This window comes from Brienomyrus brachyistius, chromosome 1 (assembly GCF_023856365.1).
Source record: "Brienomyrus brachyistius isolate T26 chromosome 1, BBRACH_0.4, whole genome shotgun sequence".
NCBI classification, from domain to species: Eukaryota; Metazoa; Chordata; class Actinopteri; order Osteoglossiformes; family Mormyridae; genus Brienomyrus; species Brienomyrus brachyistius.
This window is the reverse complement of record NC_064533.1, coordinates 34,856,090-34,877,676: the sequence shown is the minus strand read 5'-3', so window position 1 is coordinate 34,877,676 and position 21,587 is coordinate 34,856,090. Positions and strand designations below refer to the sequence as shown.

The 21,587-nt window shown below is 40.2% G+C and overlaps 1 protein-coding gene across 2 annotated transcripts in view; it reads right to left on the bottom strand.

Moving 5' to 3' along the window:
* Nucleotides 1–21,587, bottom strand: part of kcnh3 (potassium voltage-gated channel, subfamily H (eag-related), member 3) — an 85,125-nt gene extending 63,538 nt beyond the window's left edge. The window contains exons 1-2 of one of the 2 annotated variants that reach the window (XM_049027444.1): nucleotides 21,467–21,587; nucleotides 20,137–20,814 (exon numbers count right to left, since the gene is read on the bottom strand). In XM_049027444.1, the coding sequence (XP_048883401.1) occupies nucleotides 20,137–20,212 (76 nt within the window). In that variant the 5' untranslated portion in view covers nucleotides 20,213–20,814; nucleotides 21,467–21,587. Of the gene's footprint in view, nucleotides 1–20,136 lie in introns of both variants that reach the window. The other variant, XM_049027435.1, reaches the window with a different exon arrangement.

Genomic DNA, 21,587 nt, shown 5'->3' with positions numbered 1-21,587 from the left:
AATGATAGAAGGTGGCGTGGGGGTGTAAGAAGCGAAAACAGAGAACAAAGTCCTCACCACAGAATCTGCCGTGAAAAATGGGTGTGAATATGGTAGCATGTGCTGTGATTCGCTGAATACAGATGTCTGTTAAGCAATAAACAGAAGGAGACTAGAAGAGTAGTGGAAGAGCAAGGCAGATGAAGGGAAAAGTTACTGTAACATAAGGAGGGAAATTGAAATTGAGGAAGGCCAGGTCTAATAAAAAAGCATTCATAATCTCCCTTTATGTCACTTTATTGTAAATAATAGCGTCTAGAAAGCCTGGGTGAGCATCATGTAGCTCTCTGCTGCCACAGGTTAAAGCCCTAGAGGCCTGCTTTGCCTGTGCATTGTGACAGGACACAGCTGGTGATGAGAGCAGCAGGCATTGTGTGCCTCAGGCACAGGCGAAATGGAGGGCTGGCAGCCAGTGACAGGTGGCGCTGGGCACAGCTAATTCAAACCTGTCTCGAGGTAACCTCATTTACACGCGTAATTTAAAAAATCACTGGACCTATTGGCCTGAGAGGGCTTTCTGTCTATTGAACATACGTATGTGTCGATAAAGCCACGCAGTCAATATAGGACAACACTGGGATATTTTATAAGCAGGCTCTTGCATTAGGTGCCAATTTGATTAAGTACTATGTGAATATTATGGTAATCCCTACCTGTCCTTCATCGATTGTCCAGAGGGTCCCGACATGAATCATGAAAGCTCTTCCGTTAAGTCAAATGGGTTTTTCCCAGCTACACAGTTTTCCATCATGATCTTAGCAGATGTTTCCCTGCACTGTCAGTGTACCGTTTTCTGTTTCTCAGAAGCTGGGCAACCGCTTTCCCTCAAAGTCTAGCTAAAAAAGGTTACTGCTAAAGTTTTAGTGACGTGACATTTTGAGTTCAAAAGATTTTTTCAATTATTGAAAGATAACCTACTAAAAAGGTTTTACCTAGTGCTTTTCTTCTTAAAGTTATAAATAGATCAAAGTATACAACTGCCTGATTGACTTAGGTTAGTGTTTCGCAACCTTGTCCTCCGGGACCCAGACAGTCCACATTTGTGTTCCCTCCCACCTCCCAGCTCCCCTTGATTGGTCGGTACAGTTTTGGGTGTTTGCCGGAAGAAAAAAATGTGGACTGTCTGGGGGTCCCCAAAGAAAGGCTTGAGAAACACTGACTTACGTTTTGCTATCTGCTAAGAAAGCATTTACCTAGAAGGCATCATTTGGTATTCATATTTTCATTCTCAATCAAAAATCTCCATCTGAACAGCTATTTCCCCAGGCCACTGCCCTCCCAAATACGGACCCATCACAGCACACTGGCACCTATAGGGCCTTTCCACATTCAGTCATCCACTGTGTTTTATACTTTTATTTACTATATAAGCACGTTTTGCATATAACCCAAAGATGCTTGGATCTTACATATCTTTGTCTCACCACTGTTTATACATGTATATATATAGAGAGTATATTTCTATTTGGGGCGGTGGTGCAGTGGTTAGCACTGTTGCCTCACACCTCTGGGACCCGGGTTCAAGTTTCTGCCTGGGTCACATGTGTGTGGAGTTTGCATGTTCTCCCCATGTCGTTGTGGGGTTTCCTCCGGGTACTCCGGTTTCCCCCCACAGTCCAAAAACATGCCGAGGCTAATTGGACTTGTTAAATTGCCCATAGGAGTGCATGTGTGAGTGATTGGTGTGTGAGTGTGCCCTGCAATGGGCTGGCCCCCCCATCCTGGGTTGTTCCCTGCCTCGTGCCCATTGCTTCTGGGATAGGCTCCGGACCCCTCGCGACCCAGTAGGATAAGAGGTTTGGAAAATGGATGGATGGATTTTTACCTGTTTTGTTTTTATTCTAGTTATTATTTTTGGTGGTTTTGTCTTGATTGTATGTTTAATTGTATACTTCATGTTGCCACCTGCACCAAAACAAATTCTCTTTTGTATTTTGTAGTTGACACACGAAGGGATTCTGATTCTGGAAATGCAGCCTGTAGGACTGTACTACTGTACAAAGTGAGTTTACGGCTTAGCCAGGTTTCTTGAGGTTTACTTCTGAGTGTTGGGTACTATGAGTCGTACCTCACTTTTTAAACGTGGTGTACTGCCATGGTGATTTATGCTGCAGACCTAAGTTGCTCCGAGCAGGTTTAAATGCTGGCTTTCGGATTAAGACAGGTGTAAATCCTGCACTTTCACTAAAAAACAAAGCCTCCCTATGACTGCCCTATGACTAAATAGTAGGGATTGATGATACCACATAGGCTCCGGACCCCCCCCGCGACCCAGTAGAATAAGCGGTTTGGAAAATGGATGGATGGATGGATGGATGGATGATGATACCACTGATTGTCTATGAAACCTGACACCAAGGTCTTTATTCCGATACTAGTATTTGGTACCGGCCCCTTGTTAGGGCAAATTGCCTACCATTCAAAGGGTAGCTCCTAGTTTGCATGTGTATCAGATTAATGTGCCATTCCACTATAAACACTGCAACACGTACTTAGTTTACAATGCTGGTAACCTCCCCTCTTATGTGAACAGTAAAAATCAACTGACTGTGCTGATGACCACCGTCATGGTACCATTGCAACAAGCAGGGTTATTTAACCTGTCTCTGTCGAGTAACAAAGAATATCTAAGACTCGCTGTGCAGTCCACCCCATTGGTTACCGCAGGGGATGGCACGTCCTCTCCACTGCTGAGCAGCTGGTCTAAACGCAATAATGTGGGATTATACACCCAAATTGAAAGCATTGCACTAAAAGTCATATCTCTATCATGGAAGATATTTGTTTTGCATTATCTTGTTGGTTTGTTGCTGCTTGTTGTGCCATTTACTGTGGCCAGAGTGGGGAGACGGACAGAATGATGGGGCAAAGAGCTTAAACGCTGTTTGCCAAGGAGAAAAAAGGAGGTCCCCGTAATGGCTGCACGATGTGGACATACACATCTTACATCGTAGGAGACAATGTAACTGTACACTAGCAGGATGGTCATTTGGTGTGACGTCAGCATACCTGGGGGCACTATAGAGTTTGGTGAAGTACAGGAACGTCCTTTGCTCTGATGGGTCTCTACAGCAGCCTTGATGTGACTGAGCTTAACCAATTCATTGCCCCTTTTAAACTCAGAGACAATAACCTATAGTGCCAAGAGTTTGTAGAATAATGCTGTTTCTAATAACAATACTAATACTACTACTAATAATAATACTAATAATCCGTCCATCTTCCAAGCATGAGGTCAGGGTCAGAACCTGGAACCTTTCCCAGGCAATATGAGACACAAGGCTGGGGTTCACCTAGGGACGTTTAGAGCAGTGTTTCTTAACCCAGTCCTTGGGCACCTCCAGATTGTCCAGGTATTTACTCCCTCCCAGCTACCTGCCAGGCCATCCAAAATTTTCTCCCTCCTGGCTGGGGGACTGTCTGGGGGCCTCTGTGGACCAGGTTGAGAAACACTGGTTTAGAGACACCAATTAACCTGACAGCATGTCATTGCACTGACAGAGAAAACTGGAGGAAAACCATGTGATACAAAGAAGAGCATAGAACAAAGAAGTACTGCACACTCACACACACACACACACACACACACACCTTACATATACAGGATACAAATCCTTAGACTGTAGGTGTGAGGCCAAAGTGTTCTCCAATAACAATTATAACAACAATAATAATAGCAGCAATAATAATAGCAAAACATTTGATTTCATTACCGAAATCGCTAAATGCTTTGCGATAAATTTACTATAATCCCTACAATTGCCAGGTTGGCTTAAAAAGACTTTTAAGGTATTTCTCAATTCCAGAAATGCTGCTTGTCTGATGCAAACGCATTGTTACATGTTAGCCTACAGTAAGTTTCTGAAGGAGCATTACACATGGCGGATAAGAGTATCTGTGTATGCCGAGAATAAGAATGGATTCGAAGCTGCTTACGAAGAGAAGCTGGTTAATCAGCGCTGCATGGACCTGTACGATGAGGAGCATTTCACGAAGCTTAGGACCTGTCCGCACTAATACCTTTTCCTTTAGTAACGCAAAAAAATCTTCCGATTTAGCCTCCCATTGGTACTACCATGGATTTCTTTAATTCCAGAAATTTCACGGTTCTCCGACAATTAATCTTTCTGTAAATGCATTAGTGCAGACGCTCATAAACATAAAAATTGTGTTATGCCTACATCAGTGAGCTCCGTTTGGTTCGTGCTTTTCCTGATTAGCTCTCTTCATTTCATTGTCTCTTTTCCTAATTGGTTATTCTTCACAGGTACTTTTGCTACCTGACATATGTTGTTTTGCTTGCTTGTGTGCAGCTAAATTGTGTTTTGTGTATATTGTATGCTGTTTACAACTATTGTGGAGCTCGAAATGATACTATACATGAGCCAAGTTTAAGGGCAGCTCTAGCTTATGATACATACATCCAGCCATTGAACATTAGAGTGCACTGAAATGGAGGGGAAGAGAGTGAGATGTTATAGTGACTAAATTTCTGGATCCTTGTGTTGTTGCTGTGGTGATTCCTTTTATGTACAGCTTTGTGCTTGCAATGCTTCAGTACTGTGATATTTTGCTTTTGCTAAATAAAATACAGTAAAACCTTGGATTGCGACTAACTTGGTCCGAGTGTTTTGCAAGACGATCACAAATTTTGAATAAATTTTAACTTGATAAACGAATGAGGTCTTGCAATACGAGTATTATGTATATGCTTTGTCTGTCTAGCGTCATGTGATCACAACTGAGCTGATGGTTCTTCTCACTCTCTCTCATTGTGGGATTGTAGGTAATCGTTTCCCATGCTTGGTCTCAGTGGTCCCTCACTGGTATAGTCAAAATTTTGTAGAAAAGTGCCATCCAAATAAGGCCATAGCAGTGCGAGCAATTAATCTGTTTGACGACAATGCAATGTCCACATTTCCACAAAATTGAAAAGGAGGCAAAGGCAGCTGTCATTAGATAGGTTCTTTGTTAAAGTCGCACAAAAAGAAAAAGATTCCAGTGAGCCAATAGATAGCAGTGATTCCATTTGTTATAGTGAAAGTCGTCCTACAAAATCACCCTCCTCTTCACTTCTCTCTCGTCTCCCTCACACTATCCATGATTATTTTCAAAGGTAAAGTACAGATTAATTTGTTTTATGTATTTTTACTTTATATTTCGTATTAATTATTTTTATATGAATAATTTTTGGCTGTGGAACGAATCATCTGAGTTTCCATTATCTCTTATGGGAAAATTCACTTTGATATACAAGTGCCTTGGATTACAAGCACGTTTGCAGAACGAATTATGCTCGCAAACCATGGAACCGCTGTACAAAATACATAGTTGTATGTGAGATTAAACAACAATGTGTTTATAAAAACTGAACTTTATTACTAATCAAAGTCAAAATAAATTATTCAAAATGTATACTTTTGATTTGCTTTACAATAAACATGCAAATGACATGCCGTGTTCAAGCTACAACATACAAAATATAAAGTGGGCAACTTTGAAAAATATGTTATAAAAAGTTTTGGTTAAATGTGCAAATGAAAAATGTCAGAAATATTTACATTAACATCCACTCTTATAGCTACGTCATTTGCCTTTTACACAGGGCAGTGTTAACGCAGAATTTCTTTTCAGCGCTAGTGATAACAGCAGTGCAGACGTAGATCTTTTCTTTCGAAAACTCCTGTAAAAAATGTTACCGTATTAGTGCGGACATTAGTGCCTTAGAGAGCTGCAAAGCACTAGTCGTTCATGCGTAAACCAGTGGGACTGGGACTTAAATTTCACATTCCTGATGATATTATATGCAATAACATATTATTGAAATTATATAACATTTAACATTATGTTTTAGGTACATGAGGTGGAAAAAAGAACCCGGTACGATATTTAGACCTGTGGCCTGAGCTCGATCCATCTTACATCAGAACACTAGCTAAAGGTCATGATCTGCATCAGCTAATCATCCAGAACAAGGCTTTCGCTCATGACAGCTTCTTTCTAGGGCCAATCGCAGGACCGGCTTCAGTGGCATTTGCCAGTCACTCCATGTAACTGGCCAAAGGGAGATGTCACCTCATTATGGCACTGGTTTCCACATGCCACCCACGCTACAGAATCAGAATCCTTTATTGTGATTGCACGACTGTACATACAAGAAAAAAACTGTTTGATTCACTCCTCATAGCAGCATCAGTAACCAACAACAAAGATACATGTCAAAGGGCAGTCACAGAAACAATAAACAAGCAAACAATAAATAAACAATAAATAGTAAACAGTAAACAATACAAGGCTGGGATTTACAGTAATAAATAAGGTGACATTAAAAATGCTGAGTGGCTGAAGGGAGGAAGGATTAACTACAACAAAGAAGTAAAGCCCTTAATACATAAACAAAGACTATCACATGTAAATAATAACAGCAACATCATCAAAATTCGTCTTATAATCAGGATGGTCCCTGTGTGCTTCTGTGATGAGACAGATCCATTGCAATCTTGTTTCTTCACAGTGGAGTAAGGGGAGACTTTTGCATCTAATTAGATTGAGTTAAATTAGCTTGTAATCCCCCAGACTGACATGAGATTAATTCATTTAGAGGGAATGAGGGAATGGATCCTAGTCTCTCACAGGCCTTCTCACTCTCCACACTGGCAGTGTAACGGCAGCCACATCGGGCTCCGCTAAGGAGGCGTCTGGTCACACGAGAGGCATTTAGGGTGGGTTGGAACTCTTTGTTCACTCCTCCAACGTAGCAGAGAGAGGCAGAGGAATAATGAATGAGATTCATGACGAAGTTAGGAAAAAAAACGGCCAACATCAAACCAAGGTAATCGTGGTTTCATATTCCCTTCCCATGCGGTATTGAAGGGGATGTGGAGACGGAGGCTTAGGCGAAGGGAGCCCGATGGTGTGCTGATTTGGCATTCATTCGGGGTTACCTATCCGTCGCTCCGCAAAGCAGGGCTTTCATCTTCCCCACAGCCACACAGATGAAAAGGCTGCTTCTACATTATTCTGTATGGGCCTGTCAGGCCAGGAGGGGGGAAGGGGCCTTAGCCAGAGGGCCCAAGCTAACGCTCTACCGTCGTTCTTGAGACATTGTAACAACAGTTACACTACTAGCACCTTCTTCTTTGTGCATGCAAAGCTTCTTATCTGATGTTCTTTTCTTCACTGTGTATATCCGTGGTTCTGCAGTGTCACTTCAGGTGACCCATGCTGATGCTGGTTAAAAATTCAATAAAAATTAATCAACATATAAAAATACAGAAGTGTGTGGCAGGATTTCCTCAGAAACTGGAGCCCCCTCCTCCCACACCCTTTCATTTATTTTGAAATGGTTCCATTATTGAGATGTCACTGTCAGCTGACAGAGCGTCAGAACATCAGAAAGGCAGAGTCTAGGGGAACCCACAGGCGTCTCTTGCAAATGGCATTCAGTGAGCACACAAGCCGTTCGCATGTAAAAAAAAGGGCTTATTGTCAAAATTTGATACTAACTGTAAACAAGACTCTGTTTCATTCTGTGGTCCTCGTGGGACCATCAGTAAAAAGCCTGGCAATCTGACAGGAGGCCTGGGCATACAGTACCACAGTCCTCTTTGGCCATTAGTGGGCCACATATAAGCACGTTTGGAAGCCTTACATTATTCATGGGCTGGAAAAATGTTGTGTCCTATTCGATGTTTCTATTTTAATGAAAGATAGAATTTTTTGTATAGTTTGCCCATAGAAATGAATGAATGGACGGTCCACACAAAGATATGAATACAAACATGTGTGTGTACTTGCTCTGTACTTTTTGGTTTACAAATCATGAGCTAATCAGAGACAAAAATATTAGGATGGGCGGAGCTCATCACAGTGCTCCCATAGTTCCGGCATTTGTGTGTGTGTGTGTGTGTGTGTGTGTGTGTGTGTGTGTGTGTGTGTGTTTTCCCTGGGTTGTATGGGAGTCCGGGAACAGTACAAAGACGTGCAGTTTGGCTAATTGATGTCTCTAAATTGCTGACAGTGTGTAATTGTGTGTGTATGTGTCCTGCGATGGACCGCCATAGCATGTAAGCTGTACCCCTGTCATGTGCCATATGCTGCCTGGGATACACTCCAGCCTCCCTCCTCCCTCGGTCAGGATGAGTAGTTGGAGAAGCGATAGATTAAATAACTAATTAGGTCATATGGTATTTGTATTTTCACAAATTAAAGACTTATCTTACAATTATTACTCTTTCTAAAGAATTTTTCAAATTTAAAATAAAAGAAAAATTAGATTGAATCCACAGCCATAACAATTCCTTTAATTTATTGTCAGTATTTCCAAATAGAGGTAAAGCAAGATAACTCAGCATGAAATGATGGTCATGGGTTGGCATGGGTCACACTGCATGCGGTCCATCATCAACAGTAAGCTGTGAACTGCTGTCCCAGCAACTCATAAAAGTCAATGCAAGAAACACCAGCAGAATCTGAAATGCACTCTGTTCTAGAGCACATTGACCTGCTAGCCTGGTCCACCCACTGAGCGTAGCAAACTTAATTAAAGATTGGATTAGACACCTACAATGCATTAGAGCAGGAGTGCAAGACACCGGAGCAAACAGTCACTGCGACATGTTATGTTTATTTTCTCATCTCAAACTAACAAAAGCTAAAGACATCAACAAGCTGAGCTGAGACACTATACAGTGTGAAATAGCAAATAATATGTTCATCACTCTACAGCTGATTCACATAACCTTGGTATTTTTTGTGATTGGGTTACACATAAATCCAGTCTTGAGCCTTGATATAATCTGATTCATTACTAGGTGAGCATTCAGCTCCAGTAGCTGCACCCTGATGGGGGACTTTGTAATCTGATGACTACAGACAAGAAAAGAATAGGTACATGTGACATATATGGCACGATCAAGCTGAGAAGGTTTAAAAAATACTGAACAAGCACTAAAACAAGATTGAAATCCCTGCAAACCTGATCTCTATTTGTGATTTCAATGGAAATCAGGATACTGAAATATGGGGAACTATGATCTGTAAGGAGCATCCCAGGGACACCCCATTCAAGCCTGGAAGTAGCTTCAGAAAGGAGTTCAGAATGGCTCACATCATCAATACTCCTGCTTCTCTTTGTGAGAAAGGCAGGAACCGGCAGGGAGGCAGACGTCCTGCTGTCCCCACAGCCTAGCTGGCCCACGGATGCCTCTCTGCTTATACCTCTCTGATATCTCATTTCAAACAACTACACAATGGTCACTCTCTTCCTCACATATAGCACCCACTCCTCCACGGTGGAAACATTTCACTGTTCTATTTGAAAAGACCTTCAGCTGCACCATTTGAAAAAGCAGGTTGACTTGAAGACAGTGCATGACTCTGGTTGATACCTACGCAGTACACTCAGTTTGACAGTACCAAAATGAAACCCAGCCGTTGCACACAGAGCCTTAAAGAAACCATTCGATATTAAAGATGAATGGCCATAACACAGCTTAAGTCATAAACCTTTCCTCATATACGAAACATGGCAGGTTATTGAAAAGGCAGCATAAATTCAGTTACACGCAGTATTTCATTGAATCATTCTCCCTGTTACTGAAAGACTAGTTGCTGTTGGCGCAGAACTGTGGAATTATACACTCTGTGAATCTTGCAACTCTGATATAGTGCTGATTAGAGTGAAAATAGATGTGCCATATTCTGGTAGGATCAGGCAGCTGCTGTTAAACCAGACTAATGGGAGTGGCCTGATTCTGAATTCCCACCAATAGCAATCCTCCTTCCACGTTTGCCACCAGCTTCTACTCTAAAGCAAAGACTCCCTCGGCCACCTTCCCAGGCTCTGTCGCCCCCGATTGCTGTGTTGTTTTGCTGGGTCTTATTCGTGACAAACGGACAGACATTACAACCTTCGCTTCTTCCATTTCATCTCATTAAACATTGGCTTGCGCCACATCTCTCCCAGGACAACCATATTAGCAAAGCCAATAGGACAGAGAAGTGACCACAGGCATAGGACATAACTGGAAATGATAAAATTATAAAATAAGCCAATCGTACCACAATACCTCAAATTCAATATTAAAGTCATATATCATCATCTGTGGGAGAAAAGTATCTAGATTAAGTATTAAGAATTTTATTCTCTATAAAGCATTTTTAATCTTTTTAGTCTTTCTTCATTCCTTGCATCCAGAATCCGTATCAGAGCTACACTTTTATATATCTATCCTGTTTTTCATATCCGACCATCAAAAGAGCTGCTGGGAAAATTAACACAGGAAACCTCAAGAACCCGTGTTTTCCATGGCAACAGGAATTAAAGCCATGCATGTGAATTTGTGAAATCCAGTGTATCTGCCAGGAAATGTTCTGCTAGAGAACGTCTTCCATAGGACAGGGATTTTTCCCTCTCCATCCCTCTGGAGCCCTGGAAAGGGAGGCTGAGCGCCTTTAAACACACATCCACGAGGAGGCTTCATTGACCGAACCTTAAGAAAGCTGACGTGCCCGGCTTTCACTGTAAAGATCATTTAATGCATTGGGGACGTCCTGAGTGAGCTGAAACACACATTAGTCCTCCATTCTGTTCCCGAGGACAGAAGTGGGAATATTAGCATAATCTCACCTCACATATTCTGGCGTTTGATTGGAGTGTAAACTATTTATTCCAAATATACAGAGAAAACAAATGAAGCGATAGTAAAACTCCACTTAGTCTCTAATGAGGCTTTGGAAATGAAACTGCCTTCTGCCAGTAAACGCTGCAGCGATTCCTTATGCTTTGAAATTTATCCTTTTTTTTATGTAATTATATGTATTATAAAATGAAAAACTGAGATGAACCACTTCCCCGTAAAATATTTACTAGACATCTGGATGTTTTGGGGGAAAATAAAGAGAGCTTGATTATGAAAGCAGGCATTGGTGTTTTTAAAACCATCACAGTCAAAATGAAAAGCTGGCATTGTTCTCAATGAAGACTCAACACATGCCCGGAGAGGTACTGCAGGATCAAATTAAGCATGCTACCACTATCTGACAGTATCTGGCCTCCATGAGGGTAGCTGATAAGCTCTTACCATCCATGCATTAGTTGGGGATTTAAGGTGAGCCTGGGCCTAGCAGAGTTGTAGCTCATAGCATAGTCTTGGGGCGATGGCCCCACCTCTTTAAGCATGCAGGACCCACCGTGTTTAAACACAAAGCAGAGGCATCACATACACTCCAACACACAATGCATCACACCACTGTCTTCATCCAAATGCATATCCACTATGAGCTCTTCCAGTTTGAATTACTAGTTATAACTCTCACCCAACCGGGGGAGCAGTTTGACTTCTCAGGCTCCCTGAGAAATGTCACCTTGAGTCCCCCTGCTTCAGTTGGCACTTTCAGTCGCTCAGTTGATTTTAACAAGTCTGTCTGATTCTATGCCGCAGCTGCACACTGTCTTTAACTAATACAGACAAAGAGGAAGCCGTCCACAGAGAGGGAGAACACAGAGCACAAAGCACATCAGGGACCCGCTAACGTGCTCCCAACAAAGACTAATGTCTGACCCCCACTCTCCCCCCACTCCATCTCCAGAAGTCCAGCCCCTTAATCGCTGAACCCTCCAACAGCTATGTTTCAATTAACCATGGAGGACACAGCTGGTCTCCTGTCTATTTATATGATGAAAAACCATCAAGCACCTGCGACTGAAGAATCATCACAGAACTCATACTCTTCCTCAATGATCTGAGTAGCAGAAAGAAACACCTGATTCATTTCATACAACTGTGTCCCTTTTCATTTTCTATTCAATAATACTCTCTTCTCACTTGTCCTCTTAAAGTGAGCTTCTTTCCCACTCCTGTCATATTGTCTTCCAATTGCTATAAAAAGACCGAAGAGGTCTGGCATTCTTGATTGAAATACCATTATTAATTAAATGATATGATAGATTTCTTTTGAAAATGGAGTTTTACCATGAAAACATATACAAACAGGCAGCCATGAAAACCCCAAGTCAGTCTTGCATGCAAGTTAAAGTAGTCTTGATGTAGTGTTCCAGTTCTAGAGCTGTTAATTTGCTTTCCATGTATCAGTAGGGTTTTTTTAATTACATTTTTTAACGTGAATACAGCTAAGTCTTCCATCAGGGACCATGTAATAATCAGTCTAGATGAGGTGCTCTTTTCTCTCTAGATCCCAACAACTCCATGTCCCTCTCAGATGTCCACAAGTGCAAGCTGACTACAAGGATTCTTCTTGCCCTAATAGCAGCTTATTTGCAGGCTTACCGAGGATAGATCTAGGGTCACTATTTTCTGGAATTCTATCCAGAAAATGTACGTACGCATTTGTGCGTACTGACACACACACAGAGATAAGGTGAACTGGCCTTAGCTTCAGACAGAAAGGTACCCACTGACACATGCACATGCACACACACAGAACCGTACGCTGGAATATTTACAAATATTGTCATGGATTGGACACTGGTACAGTTTCTGTGTGCCACATGGCTTTGTGATACACAGACCTAGCTTCCATATGTCCATACTAACACATTAGCTTAAGATCTCATGCTTTTCAGATTTGATTTAGTCACGCATACAGAATCAGACTGAAACAATGAAATATGCGCTCACTCATGCAGAAGGTACACACACACACACACACACACACACACACACACCGCACTAAATGGTAATATTTGCTTTTTGAGAAAACATATATTGTTATTCCTTCCCAGAAGCAGAGCAGGTGAAAAGAGACAATGAGAGAAGATGGCGACAGAAAACCAGGGTTAGGGAACAGAGAAGCCAGCAGTTAGAATTTAGAGAACTATTCTCAACCTGAACATCCAGTTAACATGTATGTTTATTAAATGTTTCTCTAAGTAGTAAACAGGAAGCAGTTCATACTAATTGCTTAGAATATGTTAAAAAGAAACGACTGAGATAAATGTCTCCATATTTACAGTAGATTTTTCTTTTGGATTAAAAACAAAGCCATAATTAAGTGTGTTTTGAGGTTTATTTCTTTATACAAGTAACACCCAAGCTAAAAAAACGTTTCTTTTCCCTGCATGTACAGATGGAATGTAAGTTTGATTTTAAAATGTCAGCACTTTCCAAATTCCAGGGAAGATCCTTCCTGTCAGTGTTTTTGGAGTCATGCTCTGTCAAGCTGTCTGCCTGCAGGACGACTCGATGGCGGAGATCAGACCCTCCTCCTCCAAGAGGATTAGCCCCTTGCTGCTAGCTGCAGGTACATTTATCCGGGGGTGAAGCAGGGGCCACAGACACCTTTGAAACACAGACTGCCTGCAGAATTGACAGAAATTGCTGGGGAAAAGCAATAGGAAAAGTCCCATAAGATCCTATGCATGAACGACCAGGAGATGTGTGAAGATCTTTATATTTATATTGCCTAATATCTTGAAGGTTTTCAAATTCAGCTAAATTTACCACTTTAACAAATGGTTCTGGCATCATCCTTATTCTCTCTAATAATAACTAAATTATTATTAGTACCAAATTGTACAATATGAAATAGTACTAAATTATACTATTATACTGTCTCTTGACTGGTATTGCATCTAAATGTGTAAAGCTCATTTCTGTTTATTATATTGTTGTATTTATTATATTAATTGCTCTTATATCATCTGGTACCTTATTTTTATTTGCTTAACATTCTAATATAAAATAATTAATATCTGTGTGCTTTGTACTTTTTATCTTATCTTAGATTATGTCAACCCTGCCTTCTATAATCTTAATAAAATATGGTTAACATCCTGTTCATAGAAATTATCCTTTAAAAAGTTCATAAAGAAAGATGTTCATGTAATTGTAGAATTGAAGAATCTAAATCAAAATATGTGGATTAATGTACCATATATATACAGCCATGGAAAGAATTAAGAGACCACTCTATTTTGAAACATCTGAATTTCTAAATCATGGTTTAATTGTGGTTCTGCTGGCAGAAGGCTACGCTGAGCAGCAAGATGCTTTCAGGTTCAAAATTACTAAGACTGCAGTACACAAGAATTAAGGTGAATTAGGAGACGCTGGGAAGGACCAGAACCCAGCCAGGTAAAGGGCAGAAGTGACATTGTAATGCCAGAGATGACCGTTAACTTATCCGACAGTTTCTCATGAATCGAAGGATGACATCAAGTGACCTTCAAAAGGAACGGGAAACATTAAGTGCAGGTGTGAGGTGCAATGCTAGGATAGTTTGTGTCAGGCTCCTAGAAGCAGGACTAAGGACTGAAACAGGAAAGAACCAGACTGCAGTTTGCAGAAAAATATACATCATTCATAGACACACACCCATAAACTGAAATATTAATTCGATGCACTGTTATACCTCCACCTCCACTGTGAAAATTATTGCAAATAAATAAGTGGCAGTGCACAACCATCCATCCATTCTTCATGCTTCTTATCCAGTGTAGGGTAACAAAAAGAATGCAGCCTCTCCTAGAAGACACAGGACACCCTGATCCATCAGAAGGCACGCACACAATCACACACTACGTTGTGGACTGTGAGAAGAAACTAGAGTACTGACACAAAAACAGGGAGATGTCTACACACACAGAGCCAGGAGCAGTTATCAAACCCAGGAGTCTGGAAGTATGTAAGTACTGAGCCATTGTGCCTTCTTCATGAAAGTGTGCAACTATGAAAATGATACATGAAAATACCTATTTCAATTCTGTAATTTAGAACTTTTTTTGACAATGGGACTTGATGTGCAATGTATTTATTTTTGTAGGCTTGAAACTGTGCCAGATGTTATTGTATAGTAGAAGATCTCAAGCCACTTGCTTTCTAATGCAGGATGTAATTTACCTGAATAGCGCATCTCATTGAAGTATCTGCAAGCAATTGAGAAATGTGCGCTGAAAGAGGAACACTTTCAATTGAAGAATGCAAGCCATCAATTTTGAGTGGGGTCTTCTAATTTATAAAGTAGGCTGATTAAGAGAGAGAGTGATATACGGCAGAGCAGTGCTGTTGGAAGAGCAGTCTGAATGCTGTTCCGACATAGTCACAATAATATCATTGCTACCACATAGGGTTTGGACTAGGAAAGCAAAGCCATATACTACCTTTTGCAAACAAATGGGAAATTTTTACTTTCACAGACTATATTCAAAAACAATCTTACTCCCACACTTACATTCTCAAGGAAAACTAAGAAAAAACCAAAGGCATTGTAAAAAAAATGGTACAAAAACAGTCAATTTAGTCAAATTTTTTTTTGAGCTTGAGCTTACTTGAAAAATATCAGACATATTGCGCTTAAGACAAGGGAAAGACTATGGAAGCCTATTACAGTTGATGTCTGAGCATGTGAAAAGCGTATCAAGATGTGCCTCTTAGGTAGAATGACAGCGTTTCACTAGCAAAGTAGGTGCATGCATAGCGTTAGTTGTCTTGGCTGTACTAGTTTCTCATTTAGTGGTAGACGCTTGAGAAGTAACTATCACCTTAATCCCATAAATCGGAGTTAGATACACTGGAAAGATATAAATCTTTATATCAAGATTTAAACAACAAAAAATATCTAAATCTCTGTGGCACTGCATTTATTAATGACTGGCTCACTGCATCTTATCCACCATTAATCCAGCAGAACTTCTTTCCACAGAGACAGGGCTTGGTACCAATTAACACATAGATTAGCAGTTTTTTTTTTCAGGAACAGACACAAACTATATAGATTAGTTAATACTACAGAAATATAAACAAAAAAGAAGCCGGGCTGGTTAATAAAAAAATTTAGGAACTGACGTTCTGGGGTTGAAAATACAATCAAATGGAAAAAGTAGCAATTATAAGTCCTGGGAATGACGTCAACACTGGGGTCCAGAGTAAAAGACGAGTTACTGAATATTAGGGGGAGTGTAACAGATCAATAGAGCTAAATCCAGTCACCTGACTCTCTCTCACACCCCATTTGTCACAGAATTGCAAATGCAAGCCCACAATACATTCTTCATTGATTTCTTCCATTGTCTAGTTAAGGTTCAGATATCGAAATGCATATCGTTTATTTACATCACACAAAACTCTGGGCCACCTATCACTGCTAAGCTATTCTTGCATGCGTAGAAATTTCCATCATTCCATTAAATTCACCTTTGAGTTTATGATTGATTAGCTGTTTTATTTTGTTTAAAAAAAACAAGCATTATGAGTACATATATGGCTGAAACATTGCTTCTGAACCACATCCATGGTCCTCTTGCACAACATTACTGTTCCCTTTTCACATTAACATTTTGCCTTTCCCATGCAGTCTTGTTTGCTCTAAAACGCTTGTAATCCTTCCAGAATATTCACACCTAATCATATTTTCCTGCTTGGCTCCCAGTATATACTGCGGAAACCACATCAAATACGCCCAGAGTAGGTACTATACTACACAGCTTATAACACTAAACTACACAACTACGTCTGTGGATATTCCCTAGGAAAATGTTTAACACCTGCAGCTTGCTTACGTTCATGCTGTCAGTCATGCACCTTATTTCCAGCTTTCTTTAAAACTGTTGAGAGATCTCACATATGTTGGTTAAAATAAAAGCAGAGGTATTCACTTCCTGTAATTCAAGTGAGCTATAACAATTTAATAAAGATATGCCATGATTCTCCAATATTTTTGACTGAAACCGTTAGTACTAACATAAAGCTGAATGCAAATGAACCAAAATGGCCTCCATCTTGGTGTTCATGGTTCATGATCACTAATCCAGCTTCCTAGGGTCATTGTGCTGTGATACCGGCCAATGGATTTAGTTGTCTGGAACCTCAGTCAACCCCTCCCCCCTCCCCCACACATTGCATATGAAGTGATGCATCATCGTGAACACAAATATATGGTTCTATTCGTATTAATTTCAGGGCTGCTTGCTATAGCTGCCGTATTTATGATCTATAAATAAGTCAAATTTGCATTTCCAAATGTATGATTCACCCCTGAGGTGTGAAATTAGCCACAGCAGCATGTTATATGGGATTTAGACTGGAAATGCTGTCGCTGGGTGGATTCAGAACTTCTAGTGGCAAATCAGTGGACATGAACCAACGTTATGCAGAAAAAGGTGCAGTGATGTCATTTATTTCCCAATTTCCATTATTAGAAGGAAGTTAGCTTAATGTAACACTGCACGACCTTAGATTCACTGTACCATTTAGCAGAGAAGAAGTAAAACATTCCCTTTATTCAAATAATTTTTAGCAGTGACTTTCCAGATTTGTATCCAGACATACAGCTAATAATCTGGCCAGAATGTTCAGCTATACAGTAAAGACACCAAAATGTGCCTTATTGTTAATGTTACACTTGTAGTGAATATTTTTGACATCAACAAAAATTAACCTAAGGACTACAGAAGTCTGGCTTGTGATGTCAACACTTACCTTAAAATGTAGGGCATGGGACCATTCAATGAAAAACATGACATGCTCATTGCATTCATTCCAGCACAACTATTTTTGTCACAGGACAATGAATGAAGTGACAATCAATAAGCATCTAGTCTTGAAATTGAAGTTTGAAAATTGTCAAGTTTGACAATACAAAATCACTGCCGTGATTATTCCATACATGTTTATATTCTCCTTACTAACATTATTTGAAACTTCCAACTTGCCAAAATCAAAATGTTCATCCATGTTGACTCAACATATTTATCCATTTATACTACAATCTGTTTTACTCGAGCAATTCACAATACATACATAATTCAAAGCTAAAACAGCATGTTGCTTCCTGGGACTTGAACCAAAACGCTCATGCGACATCCCCATTTGCCTAACTTACAGCACAACATTGCCAGCCAGGCCAAGAAATACGGGCCTGCTTTTGTGCAAGATGTTTCCCGAATGAGTGTGCTTAACAGCTGTGGGCACCGGCTTAATGTACGGCACGGGTTGCATACGAACCCCAACGCAGAAACACAAACACATATTTCCCCTCCGTACAACGCTTGCAATGTATTGCTTATTCCCTATAAGCACTAAACAGCAGAACAGCCACAAAGGAGCTTCGACACGTCGCGAGCAGAGGGAATTGGTGACAGTCAGCCCACGCTTGGCTCAGCAAGTACAGTTCCAGAGCTGCCCAGGAAAAGGAGAAAAGAAGCTACACTCTTTCTCATGCTGGGCCAAAGGCTTGATATTATTTCTCTGTTTTTTTATTATTAATTTCTGTAGGCCTGGTTCTGACAGCCAGAAAACTAGTTGATCTGTTTTATTGATAAGGATATTTAATGCATCCTATTGTTCTATGTTAGGAGGGAAAAAAAGCGTAAATAGACATTCTGCGAATAGTAGGTTTCTCTTGGAGTTGCTCTGCTTTGTCCGCTGCCAGCATAGCAAGTCTGATCCAAATGAAGTAGAATTTAACTCAGTATTCACATATTATAAACATGGATCCAAACCGATAACAAATAACTGTCCCACATTAAAGTTAGCCCAAGATAAAAAGTTTAGTAATGATTATTGAGGAAAAATGAGGGTGTCTGGACCAAGGCAATGCTCGAAGTGACTACTGTATGTCAAAGGCACAGAAATTGTCAGACAGCTCAGAATAATAAAATTATTTCAGGAATAGCGTTGTCTTTTACTGAAGCTTTTATTTAACTTACGTATATGAATGTACAACATGTTCCGTTATAGATAACAATATAGAACATATAGCATGGGCGTCGTCGCCATTAAATCTGAGGGGGACGTGTCCCCCTCACATTTCATAATTATTCGTTTGAACCCCCCCATTTAACATAAAATATTAGTTGTATGCCAGTGTATCCCCCCACATTCAAAATGCTTCTGACGCCCCGGATATAGTACAACACGGAATGCCAAACAATTAAAGTTATATAGAATTATTAAAGCAGTCATTTTCAAAAGAGTCCTAAATGAATCTAGAGAGGGGTTCGAGAAAATAAAGCTGAAGGTTTATATGTGATTGGTACGAGTATGACTAGTTCAGTCTAACTGAAATGCAAACAAGACTGCGGAGCTTCCTTTTTCGGTGACAAAGGTTTGTCAATATTGACGCGAACTGCGTAGACTTAAACGTTCAGTATCACTTTTTTATTTTATATAAATAATTTTGCCGATTTTTATTTAATCACTTAACAGAGTAATACATTGATGAGGCAAAAATACCACATTGAAAATCCTACACAAAAATACAAGAATTACCTTATTCAGCAGCTAAAATGAACGTATTGTTCACCAAAAATACAATATTTTGACTGCCCTTTTCACACTCAGCGCTTAGTCGATTCCGTACAAGCAAGACAGAAACAACTACATGACTCATTTGCAGTGAGATCCATACACCGCTATAAAACTGCATTATTGCGGCGGTAAGAACACAATCACACCTGCTCTAGTTTGATAAACAGTCATTCGTAGGCAAAAACGAAACCACGTGCGCCCTTATACGTTTTAGGCGTAGTGTAAAAGGATCAAGAGTAACAAGCAGTATTTGAACGCAGAAATTAGGTGTTAATTCTGTGCGGAAAATATCACTCTAACTTATACTCTGTAGTGCAATGCACTGTATGCCCATTATGTTAAATAACAGAATGCACTGCTGAATATTAATTTCTTATATTAACCCGTTCGGGTCGATTATTTGAACCCACCTTTTAAGAAAACAGAAACCAGTCTTTCGCAAATGATGAATCCGGCAGCAAGGCAGCAACACAAAAGAAACAACCGCTATTCTAGAACTTTGTCTTCAATCCAATGGCACTTCAATTATATATTTTTTATTGTATCCCAGTCCTTAAACCTTTTGAAAACGTGCCTAATATATGTATTTATTTTAATATATTCTATACATTTACAGTTATATTAATCGTAACAGAAGAGGCAATGTTATACAATTACATCATTGGTAGAAAACGATAAAAGAAAATAGCTATATTGATACCACTATACAGAGTGGAGTTTTTGGAACAAATAGAACTGCAGGTTGGGTAGGAACAAAGAGAACGTAAAATATTAACAACTGATCAGCTTACCCTGGGGAATGAATGACTGAAACGAACAAATTACTTACGGGTGCCATCAAAGCGAGTAGCTATGGTGTCAAGGAAGGTATTTTGCGGTGCAAGTAGACCTCTCATCACCGGCATCCTGGACCGACTGGAGGGGGCTCTCCTGTTTCTGCGTCCTGGGGCAGTCGACTCGGATTCAGACCCGAAACCGGGTAAAAACCTGGAGGTACCAGGCGCACATCCTAGCCCCTGTAGGAGCGCGCTGATGCGAGACACACGTGGCTCCACTTTGAGACTTTTATTATCATATCCCACAAAAGGAAACTGGCATGTCAAGTCTGAGACCCTGTACTTGAGTCCAAAATAAGTTCGAAGAAAATCAGTTAAATCAGCTAAGAAAAATATTTTATGTTTGGTAAAGGAGCGCGAAGTAATTCATTTAAATCAGCGCGTCCGTATCCACTTGCTCCACTGAAAGAGCAAAACGATACTATGTTAGGTTTTTGGTACTGATGCTGTATAATGGCAGTTATTTGATCCTGTTAGTGTAAAGACCCTCGCTTTCCGTCTTCTCTTCTCTTTCTTCTCCTTCCTCTATTGGTTTCCCGAACCCGTGTTGACTTTTTTTTGTCACCACCAGCAGATGTCACGTCACGTGATTTCTCCGGGGGTTCGCGGAAAGGTGGCTGCTCCGTGTGCGGACAGACAGGCGTCGCTAGACCTTCAATAAATTAATTGCACTGCATGTGCGTGGATTACAACATATTCATTAAACAATCTTAAAATCGTATTTAAAATGTTATGCGCCTCAAAATACATTAACTCGATCATAATTGTGGATTGAACCTGTTTAATTAATCTGTAGCTTGATATGAGATTAAATTGTACTACGTTCACAATGTGTAAGTTAAATGTTCTGTTTTCAAAGACCGCAAACTTAATTGCGGGTAATAAAACAAAAAATACCGAGGCTGACTTTTCCGGCACGTTGGTGGAACTAGAATAAAGCCACTTTGTACGGGAAAAAAATAGCGCATAGAATATATTTAGTACCTCAATTATTCAGCAAGATTGTAAGTTTTAAAAATAAAATATGCATAAAATAAGAGTTTTCATGCATTAAAACAATCTATATATTTCACGAAGATATCACTGGTTGGTGCTTCCTTAGTCTATCATTTTATCATTAAATGAGCATTATTTCAATGAAGCACCACCCGTCCCTTCGCTCCTGACAAGCAAACCTAATTCCAGGGTATTGTTAAGACCGACTAATGCAAACATATATTGCATCCCCGTTTCTACATCTCGCCAGCTATTTTATATAGAACCTACTAATATTTTTCATTCTTTATAAAGAAAAATACTGTCCGAATTTCATGATGATTTTACCTTTATTACCCTTGAGCCACAGTGGGAGCGCGCAAACCTGCTGAGCTGCTTGAGCATGAGCATGTGCGTGCGGAGTCCCAGCGATGCGCTTCAGGTTACCTCTGGGGGTACCCCCACAATT